The 18,880-nt window shown below is 42.7% G+C and overlaps 1 protein-coding gene across 1 annotated transcript in view; it reads left to right on the top strand.

Annotated features, from left to right (window-relative positions):
* The window catches only part of LOC311135633 (5-hydroxytryptamine receptor 4-like), a 55,429-nt gene that overhangs the window by 9,181 nt on the left and 27,368 nt on the right, over nt 1-18,880 (top strand). The window contains exons 4-6 of the mRNA XM_084169661.1: nt 1,133-1,333; nt 4,553-4,706; nt 9,032-9,609. Coding sequence (XP_084025787.1) covers nt 1,133-1,333; nt 4,553-4,706; nt 9,032-9,609 — 933 coding nt within the window. The remainder of the gene's footprint in view (nt 1-1,132; nt 1,334-4,552; nt 4,707-9,031; nt 9,610-18,880) is intronic.

Consider the following 18,880-nt stretch of genomic DNA (forward strand, 5'->3'; position numbering starts at 1 on the left):
CTGTGCGTGAAGATGTAATGCACATAAAAATATTTCCATGTACCGAATAAAAAATACAAGTTAAATGGGTTTCCATCGCATTTCCAACTCTATATGCTTTATATAGCGAGTGTGCCCACTCTGGTATTGGCACGTGTATTCTAGCAGGGCGCAGATTGTGCGCTGTTGGCTAGAGCGCACGTATAGTTTACATGCTGAGATTATTATGGATAAAATAATGAGATTTTATTTGTCAAACGGCAGCCAAGCATCGATGATCATGTCACCAGAATAAGACCCTCGCTATTTATTGGAAAGGAGCATCAAGCTCATCACCGTGCACTTTCACCACCCTGTGAAGTTCATCATAAGTTATTTCATCTGTAGCCTAATAAATTGCATGCTTTCCCGACAAGTCGTAATGGGAGGACCACACAACATATCATCGAGTGACTCCAAGTTTACTTCAATGGTTATTATATCCTATTTGCACATAAAAGCGTTTCCACCTACATTTCTCGCATAATTCATTTTACCGAAACCTTGTCTAGTGTATTTTGTTTTGTCAACATTTGGAAAAATGTCTGTTTCCATCAGACCTGTCATGACATTTTTTATCCAACATCTACTTTACTCGCATAAAAAGGTTGGATGGAAAGCTGGTTAGAGATAGATACTGTACTTTATAATGGTGTTTACATCCTGTGTCCCACCATCTCTAGAGGACATTACATTGCCGCTGTCTGTCACAACGTCTGTACATTTGCTTCTAGGGGATTCTCCCATGGTCCTTTTGTTAATAAGCGCACTGCTTTATATAAAATGACTTATATGAAATGATGTAAAAAATAATATTGAACAGAATCCAATTGAAGTAGGACGTGTGATGGACAGACTGGTAAATAGGCCACTTCCTGGCTATTGGGCAACGAACTTAGTAGCTGTTCTCACATCAGGCACTGGCATCCTTTCTGTCATGTTTTACGTTTAGCGATATGGTATTAAAGGGTAATTAGAGAGAAAAAAGGTTTGTTCTGTCTAGTGCAGATCAGTTGATAATTCTAACAGATAACACAAATATAATTCTCTTTGCATTCAACTCGTGCCTTTCTGGAAATAAATCAAAATGTTTTTGTTCCTCTTCTCCCTCTAGGAAAAAGAAGACCAATTACTTCATAGTGTCTTTGGCGTTTGCAGACCTCCTGGTTGCTGTGGTTGTCATGCCGTTTGCAGCCATTGAGTTGACCACAAGTCAGTGGAGGTACGGGGAGATATTCTGTCTGGTCAGGACCTCATTGGACGTCCTGCTGACCACTGCATCTATCCTACACCTGTGCTGCATAGCACTGGACAGGTGAGCAATGAACATAGTGAAAAACATCAATTTTACTCATGGAAACATTTGTAAATATGTCAGCCAGCTATTGCAAACTTTTTCCACGTGCCTATCCCAGTCACCTTGATGCATCCGTTCAGCCTAATAGCCCTACACCTCTGTTAGCACCCAACTGTGTTAGAATTAGCATGTGTCTTGGATGGCCCTTCTCTAGCACCTCTTTGTCCTCTGTCCATAGCATATGGAAGCCTGTCATGGCTGACAGATGAGCAGCTATGTTGTCCTGTCCTGCACCTGCCCCATACGGTGAAAAGCCACTGTAGTGAGTCACCTGCTAGCTCAGTCCCTCACTCCAAACACAAATATGATTTATGCTTTTCCACAGGACCAATCATTCTTTTAGCTTCCCTGGGTGGAAATATGAGACATGAGTCATGACGAGAGGCCTGATTGGTCGTTAGAAGGATACTTATCGGGCCTCCCGAGTGGCGCAGCGGTGCTTGAGGCGTCACTACAGACCCAGGTTCGATCCCAGGCTGTATCACAGCCGGCCGTAGTCCCATAGGGGTTTGGCGGGGGTGGGGGGGGGGGGCTTTACTTGGCTCATTGCGTTCTAGCGACTCCTTGTAGCGGGCCGGGGCACCTGCAGGCTGACTTCGGTCGTCAGTTGAACAGTGTTTCCTCCGACACATTGGTGCTTCCGGGTTAAGGAGCACGGTTTGGGGGGGTCATGTTTCGGAGGACGCATGATTCGACCTTTGCCTCTCCCGATGAGATGAAATTGGGAGAAAAAAGGGGTTAACAGAAAAAATAAGGATACTTATCTTTTTTAAAGTAGCCTATGAAGGGATGAGTCACTGCTTGTCTTTCTTACCCACCTACACTGAGTGTACAACATATTAGGAACACCTGCTCTTTCCATGACATAGACTGACCAGGTGAAAGCTATGATCTCTTATTGATGTCACCTGTTAAATCCACTTCAATCAGTGTCGATGAAGGGGAGGAGACAGGAAAAAAAAAAAAGATTGAGACAATTGAGACATGGATTGTGTATGTGTGTGGGCAAGACAAAAGATTTAAGAACCGCAACGCTTTTCACACTCAACAGTTTCCTGTGTGTATCAAGAATGGTCCACCACCTGAAGGACATCCAGCAAACTTGACACAACTATGGGAAGCGTTGTAGTCAACATGGGCCAGCATCCCTGTGGAACGCATTCGACACCTTGTAGAGTCCATGCCCCGACGAATTGAGGCTGTTCTAAGGGCAAAAGTGGGTGCAACTCAATATTAGGACGGTGTTCCTAATGTTTTTTACACTATAGGCCACAAGTAAATACCTAATATGTACATACCAAAATATGTACTAAGGGCTAAAGTCACCATACATGGTGAATTCAATAGAGGATGCCAATTTAGTTCATTATTTGTTTATGCAAGTCATGAGATTATTTTAGTGAATACGGAATTAGGAATGAGTCACCATTGGTAATATTTTGGTATGTACAGTTGAAGTCGGAAGTTTACATACACTTAGGTTGGAGTCATTAAAACTTGTTTTTCAACCACTACACAAATGTATTGTTAACAAACTATAGTTTTGACACAAGTAATTTTTCCAACAATTGTTTACAGACAGATTATTTCACTTATAATTCACTGTATCACAATTCCAGTGGGTCAGAAGTTTACATACACTAAGTTGACTGTGCCTTTAAAGAGCTTGGAAAATTCCAGAAAATTATGTCATGGTTTTATAAGCTTCTGATAGACTAATTGACATCATTTGAGTCAATTGGAGGTGTACCTCTGGATGTATTTCAAGGCCTACTTTCAAACACAGTGCCTCTTTGCTTGACATAATGGGAAAATCAAAAGAAATCAGCCAAGACCTCAGAAAAAAATGGTAGACCTCCACAAGTCTGGTTCATCCTTGGGAGCAATTTCCAAACGCCTGAAGGTACCACGTTCATCTGTACAAACAATAGTACGCAAGTATAAACACCATGGGACCACGCAGCCATCATACCGCTCAGGAAGGAGACGCGTTCTGTCTCCTAGAGGTGAACATACTTTGTGTGAAAAGTGCTAATCAATCCCAGAACAACAGCAAAGGACCTTGTGAAGATGCTGGAGGAAACAGGTACAAAATGATCTATATCCACAGTAAAACGAGTCCTATATCGACATAACCTGAAAGGCCGCTCAGCAAGGAAGAAGCAACTGCTCCAAAACCGCCATAAAAAAGCCAGACTACGGTTTGCAACTGCACATGGGGACAAAGATCTTACTTTTTGGAGAAATGTCCTCTGGTCTGATGAAACAAAAATAGAGCTGTTTGGCCATAATGACCATCGTTATGTTTGGAGGAAAAAGGGAGATGCTTGCAAGCCAAAGAACACCATCCCAACCGTGAAGCACGGGGTGGCAGCATCATGCTGTGGGGGTGCTTTGCTGCAGGAGGGACTGGTGCACTTCACAAAATAGATGGCATCATGAGGAAGGAAAATTATGTGGATATATTGAAGCAACATCTCAAGACATCAGTCAGGAGGTTAAAGCTTGGTCGCAAATGGGTCTTCCAAATGGACAATGACCCCAAGCATACTTCCAAAGTTGTGACAAAATGGCTTAAGGACAACAAAGTCACGGTATTGGAGTGGCCATCACAAAGCCCTGACCTCAATCCTATAGAACATTTGTGGGTAGATCTGAAAAGGTGTGTGCGAGCAAGGAGGCCTACAAACCTGACTCAGTTACACCAGCTCTGTCAGGAGGAATGGGCCAAAATTCACCCAACTTATTGTGGGAAGCTTGTGGAAGGCTACCCGAAATGTTTGACCCAAGTTAAACAATTTAAAGGCAATGCTACCAAATACTAATTGAGTGTATGTAAACTTCTGGCCCACTAGGAATGTGATGAAAGAAATAAAAGCTGAAATAACTCATTCTCTCTACTATTATTCTGACATTTCACATTCTTAAAATAAAGTGGTGATCCTAACTGACTTAAAACAGGGAATTTTTACCAGGATTAAATGTCAGGAATTGTGAAAAACTGAGTTTAAATGTATTTGGCTAAGGTGTATGTAAACTTCCGACTTCAACTGTATATATTAGGTAGATATTTGTGGCCTGTAGATAGAATTCAGAAAAACACTATCAATAGATGATGGGGTTTTTCCTCAGTTGAATCTATGATGTTGTGATAATGTTGTGATATTCTATTGATAGGTACTATGCGATCTGCTGCCAGCCACTGGTGTACAGGAATAAGATGACGCCCTTGAGAGTGGCCCTGATGCTGGGAGGATGCTGGGTCATCCCCTCCTTCATCTCCTTCCTTCCCATCATGCAAAGCTGGCATGCCATCGGCATAGAGGACATTGTAAGTCTATAAGCAGCTGTGGTCAGCCTGTCTGTCTGATGGTTCTACTACAGACAGAGGCTTGCTCTGTAGTCTTATTCATTACATCTACAGTTGGAGTCGGAAGTTTACATACATTTAGGTTGGAGTCATTAAAATTAGTTTTTCAACCACTCCACAAATTTCTTGTTAACAAACTATAGTTTTGGCAAGTCGGTTAGGACATCTACTTTGTGCATGACACAAGTAATTTTTCCAACAATTGTTTACAGACAGATTATTTCACTTATAATTCACTGTATCACAATTCCAGTGGGTCAGAAGTTTACATACACTAAATTGACTGTGCCTTTAAACAGCTTGGAATATTCCAGAAAATGATGTCATGGCTTTAGAAGCTTCTGATAGGCTAATTGACATCATTTGAGTCAATTGGAGGTGTACCTGTGGATGTATTTCAAGGTCTACCTTCAAACTCAGTGCCTCTTTGCTTGACATCATGGGAAAATCAAAAGAAATCAGCCAAGACCTCAGAAAAACAATTGTAGACCTCCACAAGTCTGGTTCATCCTTGGGAGCAATTTCCAAATGCCTGAAGGTACCACGTTCATCTGTACAAACAATAGTACGCAAGTATAAACACCATGGGACCACGCAGCCGTCATACCGCTCAGGAAGGAGACGCGTTCTGTCTCCTAGAGATGAACATACTTTGGTGCGAAAAGTGCAAATCAATCCCAGAACAACAGCAAAGGACCTTGTGAAGATGCTGGAGGAAACAGGTACAAAAGTATCTATATCCACAGTAAAACGAGTCCTATATCAACATAACCTGAAAGGCCGCTCAGCAAGGAAGAAGCAACTTCTCCAAAACCGCCATAAAAAAGCCAGACTATGGTTTGCAACTGCACATGGGGACAAAGATCGTACTTAGAACTGTTTGGCCATAATGACCATCGTTATGTTTGGAGGAAAAAGGGGGTACTTGCAAGCTGAAGAACACCATCCCAACCGTGAAGCACTGGGGTGGCAGCATCATGCTGTGGTGGTGCTTTGCTGCAGGAGGGACTGGTCCACTTCACAAAATAGATGGCATCATGAGGAAGGAAAATTATGTGGATATACAGTGGGGAGAATAAGTATTTGATACACTGCCGATTTTGCAGGTTTTCCTACTTACAAAGCATGTAGAGGTCTGTAATATTTTATCATAGGTACACTTCAACTGTGAGAGACGGCATCTAAAACAAAAATCCAGAAAATCACATTGTATGATTTTTAAGTAATTAGTTTGCATTTTATTGCATGACATAAGTATTTGATCACCTACCAACCAGTAAGAATTCCGGCTCTCACAGACCTGTTAGTTTTTCTTTAAGAAGCCCTCCTGTTCTCCACTCATTACCTGTATTAACTGCACCTGTTTGAACTCGTTACCTGTATAAAAGACACCTGTCCACACACTCAATCAAACAGACTCCAACCTCTCCACAATGGCCAAGACCAGAGAGCTGTGTAAGGACATCAGGGATAAAATTGTAGACCTGCACAAGGCTGGGATGGGCTACAGGACAATAGGCAAGCAGCTTGGTGAGAAGGCAACAACTATTATTATTATAATTATTCTAAATTATTAGAAAATGGAAGAAGTTCAAGATGACGGTCAATCACCCTCGGTCTGGGGCTCCATGCAAGATCTCACCTCGTGGGGCATCAATGATCATGAGGAAGGTGAGGGATCAGCCCAGAACTACACGGCAGGACCTGGTCAATGACCTGAAGAGAGCTGGGACCACAGTCTCAAAGAAAACCATTAGTAACACACTACGCCGTCATGGATTAAAATCCTGCAGCGCACGCAAGGTCCCCCTGCTCAAGCCAGCGCATGTCCAGGCCCGTCTGAAGTTTCCTCCCGAGTGGCGCAGTGGTCTAAGGCACTGCATCGCAGTGCTAGCTGTGCCACTAGAGATCCTGGTTTGAATCCAGGCTCTGTCGTAGCCGGGCCGCGACCTGGAGACCCATGGGGCGGCGCACAATTGGCCCAGCGTCGTCCAGGGTAGGGGAGGAAATGGCCGGCAGGGATGTAGCTCAGTTGGTAGAGCATGGTGTTTGCAACGCCAGGGTTGTGGGTTCGATTCCCATGGGGGGTATGAAAAAAAAAAAAAAAACTGTAAGTCGCTCTGGATAAGAGCGTCTGCTAAATGACTAAAATGTAAAGTTTGCCAATGACCATATGGATGATCTAGAGGAGGAATGGGAGAAGGTCATGTGGTCTGATGAGACAAAAATAGAGCTTTTTGGTCTAAACTCCACTCGCCGTGTTTGGAGGAAGAAGAAGGATGAGTACAACCCCAAGAACACCATCCCAACCGTGAAGCATGGAGGTGGAAACATCATTCTTTGGGGATGCTTTTCTGCAAAGGGGACAGGACGACTGCAACGTATTGAGGGGAGGATGGATGGGGCCATGTATCGCGAGATCTTGGCCAACAACCTCCTTCCCTCAGTAAGAGCATTGAAGATGGGTCGTGGCTGGGTCTTCCAGCATGACAACGACCCGAAACACACAGCCAGGGCAACTAAGGAGTGGCTCCGTAAGAAGCATCTCAAGGTCCTGGAGTGGCCTAGCCAGTCTCCAGACCTGATCCCAGTAGAAAATCTTTGGAGGGAGCTGAAAGTCCGTATTTCCCAGCGACAGCCCCGAAACCTGAAGGATCTGGAGAAGGTCTGTATGGAGGAGTGGGCCAAAATCCCTGCTGCAGTGTGTGCAAACCTGGTCAAGACCTACAGGAAACGTATGATCTCTGTAATTGCAAACAAAGGTTTCTGTACCAAATATTAAGTTCTGCTTTTCTGATGTATCAAATACTTATGTCATGCAATAAAATGCAAATTCATTACTTAAAAATCATACAATGTGATTTTCTGGATTTTTGTTTTAGATTCCGTCTCTCACAGTTGAAGTGTACCTCTGATAAAAATTACAGACCTCTACATGCTTTGTAAGTAGGAAAATCTGCAAAATCGGCAGTGTATCAAATACTTGTTCTCCCCACTGTATTGAAGCAACATCTCAAGACATTAGTCAGGAAGTTAAAGCTTGGTCGCAAATGGGTCTTCCAAATGGACAATGACCCCAAGAATACTTCCAAAGTTGTGGCAAAATGGCTTAAGGACAACAAAGTCAAGATATTGGAGTGGCCATCACAAAGCCCTGACCTCAATCCTATAGAAAATGTGTGGGCACAACTGAAAAAGTGTGTGCGAGCAAGGAGGCCTACAAACCTGACTCAGTTACACCAGCTCTGTCAGGAGGAATGGGCCAAAATTCACCCAACTTATTGTGGAAAGCTTGTGGAAGGCTACCCGAAACGTTTGACTCAAGTTAAACAATTTAAAGGCAATGCTACCAAATACTAATTGAGTGTATGTAAACTTCTGACCCACTGGGAATAAATCATTCTCTCTACTATTATTCTGACATTTCACATTCTTAAAATAAAATGGTGATCCAAATGACCTAAAACAGGGAATTCTTACTAGGATTAAATGTCAGGAATTGTGAAAAACTGAGTTTAAATGTATTTGGCTAAGGTGTATGTAAACTTCCGACTTCAACTTTAAATTGTTTATTTGCTGAATGTTTTCTACTAAATTGTTTTGTTGGTCCTTGAAAATGTGAACAGGACAGATGTTAAGTGAAGGACACATGGTTAAACCAACAAGCATAACATCTTTCTATTTGAATAACATTTCAAGTTCATTGGATGGGGATGTAGTAGTCAGTTCAATCATCATGTTCTTTGGGGAGAGCAAACTTACACAAGCCCTCTTCTAGTTCTAAAAACAGTACTATGACTCATTGTTTCACCTTTGACACCTGAAAAAACTTCCCTCTCTCAAATGGAGGCACTGATGGTTGTTTACAAATGTCAAATTACCCATACCACATATACGTGTCCTCTTAGTGCACTCAACCATCGTAAGACTAAAGCTACTACTACCATTTACATAGACAGACATAAACACCCAAGAGAATTCCAGGCACACAGCCTCTTGCTCTGAGACCTAAACACTGGAGTCAGTGCTGAGCACAATCCACAGCTACCAGTTTATAAACACAAATAATATGTCAACGTCTACCCGTTCAAAGTTTTTTGTAAGAGAGTCAGGAAACGGGCATTAGGCAGTCAGTAATGCACTCTCTCTGTTTACATACTGTTGGTTGAATGAGAAACAAGTACGTAACTATTGCATATGTAGATGTGGATACTACATAACGTGCCTCTTCCTGTATGTGGATCTGCTTGTTAATTGATTGTTTTCTCTCTGCATGCTGACTTCAGATAGAGCAGAGGAAGTTTAGCGGCAGCAGCAACGAGACCAACTGTGTGTTCGTGGTGAACCGTCCGTATGCTCTCATCTGCTCCGCTGTGGCCTTCTACGTTCCCCTGGGCCTCATGGTCCTGGCCTACCAGCGCATCTACGTCACCGCCATGGGCCACGTGCGGCAGATCGGCACGCTGCAGCGGGCAGGCTCCGCCCCCTACTCGGCGCCCCCCCAGCACTACCTCAGCTCCGAGCAGCAGGGCTCCAGTCGCATGCGCATCGAGACCAAGGCTGCCAAGACCCTGGCTGTCATCATGGGCTGCTTCTGCCTCTGCTGGGCCCCCTTTTTCATCACCAATGTGGTGGACCCCTTCATCCACTACAGTGTGCCCTGGCAGATGTGGACCGCCTGGCTGTGGCTTGGCTATATTAACTCTGGCCTTAACCCCTTTCTCTACGCCTTCCTGAACCGGGCCTTCAGACGGGCCTTCCTCATGATACTGTGTTGTGGTGATGAGAGATACGTACGCCAGGGGAGCTACGGCCCCACCAGACGCTACTCTGGATCTGTCAACGGGACCTCCATCGCGCTCAGGTAAGGAACTGATACTGGACCACCAACCCATGTCCTCCCTTTTATCAACTAGCCCTGAATTAAGATAATTATCTCTCAGGTACAGGTGCATCATCTTCTGTCAGGTAGGTGAGTTATGCTGAATCTCTGTTGTCTTATCTTACTTAAAATACATTTAGAATCATCTGAGATGAGACATTGCCCAAGACGTTTGGGGTTTGGAGGGAAAATCTGGTTATTCTCCAACTCCCATCAGGGTCATCAAATAATTAATATTTAGATCAGATCTCGACATGTTGAATCTTAAATGTGTTTAACAGTTGAATGTCTGTGTGTTATTTTAACATTTATCTTAGTTATCCATGGTTCAGTGCTATTATGAGGTGTTTTTATAGACAAACAGCCTAATCTTTTCCCCTCATATTTCAGTACACATAACACATTTAGCTCTGCTCTGAATGAGGGAAGGAAGCCTTGAAGCGGTACATATATAATATGGTATAGAATACACATGTTTATGTAGAAAACCAGGAAGCAGAGGACGTTATCTTCAAGTGAAGACAAGTGAAGGATGGGGCATCATTAGGGAGATTTAGTTGCCCTTATACCCTGGTTTTTCCATACCCAATTTGGTTGGGCTCGTTGAGCAGTACTGTACTCTTCTGCCAGAATCGGAGGCTCATGTGTGAGGAAGGCACTTACGCCACTCAGCCCCGCTCCACCAGCAGCACGCACCTACATGACCTCAACAGTACTAGTTACACAGAGGGGGAAAAAGAAAATGGATGTGACTCTATCCTGGAATGTCAGTTGGCCCAGACGTTGGGCTTTTTAAATCCCATTGGCATTTAGAAATGTAGTAGTGTTTGTTTATGCACATATTTATTCATGTTTTTCTGATTATGTTTTCCTTTTGAAATCGGATGAGGTGTCCAATATCGGGACCTTTTTGTGTCTTAATTAGTGGTGTAGTGGAGGGTAATGCAAGTAAACGCAATTTACCCACTTTTTGTTTTTGGCCAACAGTTTACCCACCTTTTGCAGAAAAATGCATTGTAAGTATAGGGAGCGTTACTTTTTTCACCGTGACTGACGATCAGGGTTTACCCACCTTTCTCAAGAGCTGTTGGGGTTGTGGAGAGAGAAAGTGAGTGAGAGTGAGAGAGATAGAGTGAGAGTGAGTGAGAGGAAGAGTGAGAGTGAGAGTGAGAGTGAGAGTGAGAGTGAGAGTGAGAGTGAGAGTGAGAGAGAGAGAGAGAGAGAGAGAGAGAGAGAGAGAGACAGAGACAGAGACAGAGACAGAGACAGAGACAGAGACAGAGACAGACAGAGAGAGACAGACAGACAGACAGAGAGAGACAGACAGAGACAGACAGACAGACAGACAGACAGACAGACAGACAGACAGACAGACAGACAGACAGACAGACAGACAGACAGACAGACAGAGCAGAAGCTGGTTTTACATGCTTCTCTACAGGGTGTGACTTAGCCTCTTGTTATTGTTTCATTTTTTTGTTTGTGGGTTTTTCACATATAATGATTATGACTTTGTTTCCATGTAAAGTGTTACAAGTCTACTGTCCATGTGTTTCTATTTTATTCAGTTGTGGAAAAGAACATTTAATGTTTAGCTGGTAACTCTGCGGCTATATTCACAGATGTAGTGGTTACTCCTCGGATTCATTTAGTAGGCAGAAAAACAAACAGTATTAGAGACACCCTAATGTCTGTCTATTAAAAAGTGTCTGAGACACAAAGCAGATGTCTCTTTTTTTCCGCTCAGAATCAAATTACTGCAACTAGAATAGAAGCTGTTGGAAAGTAATTCTGGATTTAGAGTAAGATACTTTTTCTTTCAGCATTAAAGTGGTCAACACTGTTCATTTGGATACATTTCCACGTGCACTAGTGCAGCCATGTGATTTTTGTGACGTTTGTATATTCATTACACATCAATAATATATATTTATACGTCAAATAAGATGTGATGTTTTCAATCACAAGAGCTATTTCTGCTTGAACCTGTTTTGCTCCCTAGCAGTCATACAATGCATCAGTGCTGACTATAGCCCTTACATTGGCTGCTAATCCCCTGCCTATTCATGGCAGTGGGTTAGAGAGAGTACTATAGCCAGGCTGTTAGGTTATAAGAACATGCAGTACAGGAGCCTGCTGTGTTTACTTCTTCTAGACTGATGTCCAGATAACATTAGGGTCAAATGGTCACTCTTCACCATGTGACTGACTGTAGTAAATTATTTCAGAGATACAGTACAGAGAGATACACTGTCAGCTTTGTGGCTTCATCTAGCCTATTTGTATTATACTGTGGCGGATCAAATGAGCACCTGGCTTGACTGGGGGTGGGGGGTTGAACTCAACGTCCCACGCAGCGACCTGGTCGTCCTTCCATGAGGTTGTAGGATGTTGAATAACACTTTGATAGTTAGGTTATAATGCTTACACAGGATGGTCAAATCCATTGTCTTGTAATTGTGAATCCATTGTGTTGTAATTGTGAATCCATTGTGTTGTAATTGTGAATCCATTGTTTTCTATGGATATCATTATAGACAAACATTTCCTTTTCTCAGTGGCTTTAGCAGCTTTAGTCTGTATTTTCATTCTAAAGCTGCTTTCAGCATCAGAACAAAGTGTGGATTCATAGTGTGTGTTTAGTAATCTGAAGGAAAAAGGCATAAGCACATTACACGTAAAAAACCAAGCCTTGTGTAACAAGGGTAGTTATAATGCAGAGAGAGAATGGAGTTTCTGTGGCTGAAAAGCAGGTTTAGCCTTGGTTCACACAGACCATGCCCTTTGCCGCACTCAGCTCTCACCTTGGTTCACATATTAATAAGCCTTGGTTCATTCTATGGTTTTATTCACATAGCAAATAGGGAAGGACTCAAAAGAAGAAGCCAACGCACAGAATGCTGGAGATTATTTATTTTTGTTCCTTCTAACCATGTCTCTAGTGTTGTATTCAGGTGAAGTGTGTCGACAGTCTTTGTTCAAGCTGTGAGGTAAAATTGGTAAGAATGTTAATTAGATTAACAGATATTGCATGTGCCTGGAAAGAGCTGGAATATCTTCACTTCTCAAGTACTTTGGACTTCTTTTTTTTGCCATATTGTGAATGTTGTTAACTTTCACCTAAACCCTAAGATTGTAATCCAGGAATGCCAAACGCAGAAACATGTCCCAATGGTGCTGATCTGTTGGCAGGGATGTACTGAGTTGTTTTTTTCAGGGATATTTTAGAGGATTGTGTCAGGCTCTAGCAGCCACATACCCCTTCAGCCTCTCTTGCTGCATTTACACAGGCAGCCCAATTCTGGTCTTTGTCCCACTAATTGGTATTTTGACCAATCACATTAGATCTTTTCACATCAGATATTTTTCAGAGCTGATCTAATTGGTCAAAAGACCAATTAGTGAAAAAAATAATCAGAATTGGGCTGCCTGTGTAAACGCAGCCGTGTTTGCAAACGGCTGAAGCTGAGTAGTGCTAGGCTTGGTTAGTGTTTAGATCAAAAATCTGCATTGGAAAGTCTTGTTGCTACAGGAAGTGGTGTTGATGGGCATATTGAGAGCAGTAGGAGGCACTTCTGTCTCTGGTGAACTAGCACACTGAGAGTGACTGTATTTACTTTCCAAATGTGAGTTCATGTAGGCCTCCGCGCTACAGCAAACAAAGAAAAGTGGGAGGGGTGCTCAACATTTGAGGAAGAAAGTTGTGTTAAATTGGAGTACTCAACAAAAAATGCAGAGATTAATTTCTTATTTGCTCCATTAATCTACAGGTGATTTACTCAACCTGACCAATGGATTAAAGTGAGAAAATAATAAATGACTCTGCCTTTTTTGTTGAGTGCTCCAACTCTTTTCTGCCTCGAATTAGTCCTTTTGGGAAGTTTCTCTTGATACGCCCCTTTCATTCATTTACAAATGTTTTGCTCTCAACCTTTATGGTCAATAAAGATTCAGTACACATTTGTATACTGATTTCCTTGTGGAATTCCCAGTCTGGCCATGTTCCATTGGTTGTATTGACTCGTCACCTTGCCACCAAAAATAGTTCATACATAGGATAATGGGTGTCCTGGTGCAAAATGGCTGCTGTACATCACTTAGATATAGACATTTCAGATCAAACATATTGCATCCATGCATTTATCTTGGATGCATCAGTGATGGCAATAGTACGCTACTTCTGGCAAGATGATGGAATGCTTTCAAGATACTAGACCATTGTGTTAGCTGTTATCTCAAGGCAGACTTTAATGAAATCAAATCAAATCCAATTTTATTGATCACGTACACAGTTTTCAGCAGGTCCAAGGTGCAGTGAAATGCTCCCTCAACAATGCGATACAATATCGATATCAATAATAATCAAAACGTAAAATGGAAAATAACAAGTAATAGAGGAAGGTAATATGCATAGTAATAAAACATAATAGGATATACGGTATAAATTATGAATGTGCTATGATCAAGTATAACTCTGTTACAAATATATAAAGTGGATTGTGTCTTGGTCGCACAGTTTAATAAAAGTATATAATAGAACAGCAGCGTTGACTGTGTGTGTGTGTGTGTGTGTGTGTGTGCTTTCCTACATGATCAGGAACCCAATGTCCTAACATTTAACCCGAATGTCCTGAAAAGGTAGGAAAAGAAGAACTGTTTTGAAAAGTCATGACTTTTTTCAGGTCCTGAATTTGTTCAAATGCTATTTGAAGCTTAAGGCTTAGGTTTAGGGTTCTGGGATTAAGGTTAGGGTTAGGGCTAGGGTTGGGTTTTGGGGGTTAAGGGTAGGGTTAGGTTAAGGGTTAGTATTAGTGTTAGGGTTAGAGGTTAGGGAAAATAGGATTTTTAATGGTCAAACATTTTTACACTCCAAAAAGTCCTGAGATTTCACCAAAACAAAGCTGTTTGTGGTTTTGTGTGCATGTGTTTGTGTGTATGTGTGGTTGTGTGTTTGTGTGTATGTGTGGTTGTATGTGTGTGTGTGCTTGCGTGTAAGGGTTGGATGTGTGGAGAGTCAGTGTAAACAATCTCTCAGGTGCAGATAGTCTCGTTGGTGCAGATAGTCTCGGTGGTGCAGATAGTCTCGGTGGTGCTGTTCAACAGTCTGATAGCCTGATGGTAGGTACTGTCTGAGAGCCTGTTGGTCCGAGACCCGATGCTCCGGTACCGTTTGCCAGATGGTAACAGATTGAATAGTCCGTGGCTCGGGTGACTGGAGTCCTTGACGATCTCCCTGGACTTCCTCAGACACCGCCTAGTGTAAATGTCCTGGAGGGCAGAGAGCTCGCCCCCATTGATGTATTGGGCTGTCCGCACCACCTTCTGTAGAGCTTTGCGGTTGAGGCCAGTGCAGTTGCCATACCAGGCGGTGATGCAGCCGGTCAAGATCCTCTCGATGGTGCAACTGTATAACTTCTTGAGGATCTGAGGGCACATGCCAAATTTCTTCAGTCTGCTGAGGTTGAAGAGGCACTTTTGTGCCTTCTTCACCACGGTGTCGGTGTGATTGGTCCATGTCAGTTCCTCTGTGATGTGCACGCCGAGGAACCTTAAGCTTTTGACCCTCTCCACTGCAGCCCCGTCGATGCAGATGGGACTGTGCTCCTCCCCAATTCCTGTAGTTCACGATCAGCTCCTTGGTTTTGTTGACTTTGAGGGAGGGGCTATTCCCCTGCACCACTCTGCCAGGGCTCTAACCTCCTCCCTCTCATCCCCGTCTTGTCGCTGGCAAACTTAATGATGGTGTTGGAGTCATGCGTGGCCACACAGTTGTGAGTGTACATGGAGTACAAGAGGGGGCTGAGCACACATCCCCTTGAGCACCGGGGGCCCTCGTAGGAGGATCGCTGTTGTTTACCTCGAAGAAAACATAAAAGGCGTTTAGCTCGTCTGGGAGAGAGGCATCTGTTTTTGCCACATAGCTGGGTTTCCCTTAATAAAGGCGGTGATATTGCTTTATGGGTCTGTATGCAATGATGAGGAAGTGTGCTTATTGCAGGTTGTAAAAGCCCAGGTAGCTACAGTATAGTGCTGGTAAATTGTTCAACTACATAGTGAGAGTTTAATGACTTTCAGCTCAAACAGCCCTGGACCCGTATCCAAAAAGCTTCTCAGAGTAGGAGTGCTGATCTAGGAGTCTAAGTCTAATAAATCCATGTAATATAGCCTACACCATCACAATAAATCCATTATTTATTTTAGACAGTTCTAAAGAAACATGATATGAAGAAAATGTAGTCTATTTCAGAAGAACAAAATAGCATACTCTGAGTTGTCCTTATGTTAGGCCCTGATCTGGCTATGCCATATGGCTGTGGGCTACACTAGCTCATTTATGAAGAATACAATTGAACATAGCTGAATAAAATAGAAAGTATATTTTCTCCAAACGATTTGAGGAAGTGCGCACATGCGGCTATTCTGTGTTGAGCGGTTAACAAAGAAACAGGTAGTCCTATATGCTTAATTTAGAGTTATTTATGTAACTTTAGTTGTGATGCAAATGTTGGGCTATATGTTTTGATTTTTAATACATTCTAAGGCTGCATAATGCTACTCTAATGATGATTTGAAAAAAGTTGCATGAAAGGCATGAGATCTGCTTTGTTTTTTGTGCAGGCTGTACACACTTCATCAGTCTCTCATTCACAATTTGACAAGCACTGGATAATGCCTTGAATTTCCTGGCTGCATATTGGAAGAACTGTCCACATTTACTTTTAGTCAGCCAACAAGATGAGTAGGCCTAAAGAACAGCAAAATCACTAGCCTATGTCAATCTACTATCCCCCATAGTACAAAAGTTGACCTATTCTGTGATATAAATAAATATTCCATACATAGTCTGGGACAGTTGTGGGATGTGATAGATCCCAAATTAATACAACCACTAGCATCAAAAGCAATGAGCCTGATGCAACAGATGAGAATGTTTAGCTTCAAATGTTGATAAACTATTAGACTATTTCTTCACATTATAAGCGCAGCAATGCGCACACGGCATTAGGCTATAAGCGCGAATGTTCCATTAGTAGGAAAACACCATTCTCAAAAGTGACCACAAATGCGATTATGCATGTAATGCTTTTATTATAAAGGTGCATTTTTATGGTGAATATTAGTGCTAGCTGTGCCACTAGAGATCCTGGTTTGAATCCAGGCTCTGTCGTAGCCGGCCGCGACCGGGAGACCCATGGGGCGGCGCACAATTGGCCCAGCATCGTCCAGGGTAGGGAAGGGAAGGGAATGGCCGGCAGGGATGTAGCTCAGTTGGTAGAGCATGGCGTTTGCAATGCCAGGGTTGTGGGTTCGATTCCCATGGGGGCCAGTATAAAAAAATTATTATGCACTCACTAACTGTAAGTCACTCTGGATAAAAAAATTATAATATATACAGTGGGGAAAAAAGTATTTAGTCAGCCACCAATTGTGCAAGTTCTCCCACTTAAAAAGATGAGAGAGGCCTGTAATTTTCATCATAGGTACACGTCAACTATGACAGACAAAATGACAAAAAGAAATCCAGAAAATCACATTGTAGGATTTTTTATGAATTTATTTGCAAATTATGGTGGAAAATAAGTATTTGGTCAATAACAAAAGTTTCTCAATACTTTGTTATATACCCTTTGTTGGCAAGGACACAGGTCAAACGTTTTCTGTAAGTCTTCACAAGGTTTTCACACACTGTTGCTGGTTTTTTGGCCCATTCCTCCATGCAGATCTCCTCTAGAGCAGTGATGTTTTGGGGCTGTCGCTGGGCAACACGGACTTTCAACACCCTCCAAAGATTTTCTATGGGGTTGAGATCTGGAGACTGGGTAGGCCACTCCAGGACCTTGAAATGCTTCTTACGAAGCCACTCCTTCGTTGCCCGGGCGGTGTGTTTGGGATCATTGTCATGCTGAAAGACCCAGCCACGTTTCATTTTCAATGCCCTTGCTGATGGAAGGAGGTTTTCACTCAAAATCTCACGATACATGGCCCCATTCATTCTTTCCTTTACACGGATCAGTCGTCCTGGTCCATTTGCAGAAAAACAGCCCCAAAGCATGATGTTTCCACCCCCATGCTTCACAGTAGGTATGGTGTTCTTTGGATGCAACTCAGCATTCTTTGTCCTCCAAACACGACGAGTTGAGTTTTTACCAAAAAGTTCTATTTTGGTTTCATCTGACCTTCTCCCAATCCTCTTCTGGATCATCCAAATGCACTCTAGCAAACTTCAGACGGGCCTGGACATGTACTGGCTTAAGCAGGGGACACATCTGGCACTGCAGGATTTGAGTCCCTGGCGGCGTAGTGTGTTACTGATGGTAGGCTTTGTTACTTTGGTCCCAGCTCTCTGCAGGTCATTCACTAGGTCCCCCCGTGTGGTTCTTGGATTTTTGCTCACCGTTCTTGTGATCATTTTGACCCCACGGGGTGAGATCTTGCGTGGAGCCCCAGATCGAGGGAGATTATCAGTGGTCTTGTATGTCTTCCATTTCCTAATAATTGCTCCCACAGTTGATTTCTTCAAACCAAGCTGCTTACCTATTGCAGATTCAGTCTTCCCAGCCTGGTGCAGGTCTACAATTTTGTTTCTGGTGTCCTTTGACAGCTCTTTGGTCTTGGCCATAGTGGAGTTTGGAGTGTGACTGTTTGAGGTTGTGGACAGGTGTCTTTTATACTGATAACAAGTTCAAACAGGTGCCATTAATACAGGTAACGAGTGGAGGACAGAGGAGCCTCTTAAAGAAGAAGTTACAGGTCTGTGAGAGCCAGAAATCTTGCTTGTTTGTAGGTGGCCAAATACTTATTTTCTACCATAATTTGCAAATAAATTCATTAAAGATCCTACAATGTGATTTTCTGGATTTTTTTTCTCAATTTGTCTGTCATAGTTGACGTGTACCTATGATGAAAATTACAGGCCTCTCTCATCTTTTTAAGTGGGAGAACTTGCACAATTGGTGGCTGACTAAATACTTTTTCCCCCACTGTATATAGGCCTATGGGCTAGGCTACATGAGGTGTGCTACTATGATTTGAAAAAGTCACACAAAAAAGCATGATCTGTTTCTTGCCTTAAGCTGGGCATCATTCACAAGTGATAATATATCATTCACAAGTGATAGGCTGATATTGTCACCCATCAGACTATTCTTGATTTAATCTTGTCTTTACATATACTAAATATATGTGTGAAATTTATTTTGTTTTAGAATGGACCATTATCATGCACCTGTCTGAAACGGAAAAAAAATACATG

The sequence above is a fragment of the Coregonus lavaretus genome, assembly GCF_964263955.1.
Source record: "Coregonus lavaretus genome assembly, chromosome: 10".
Lineage (NCBI taxonomy): Eukaryota > Metazoa > Chordata > Actinopteri > Salmoniformes > Salmonidae > Coregonus > Coregonus lavaretus.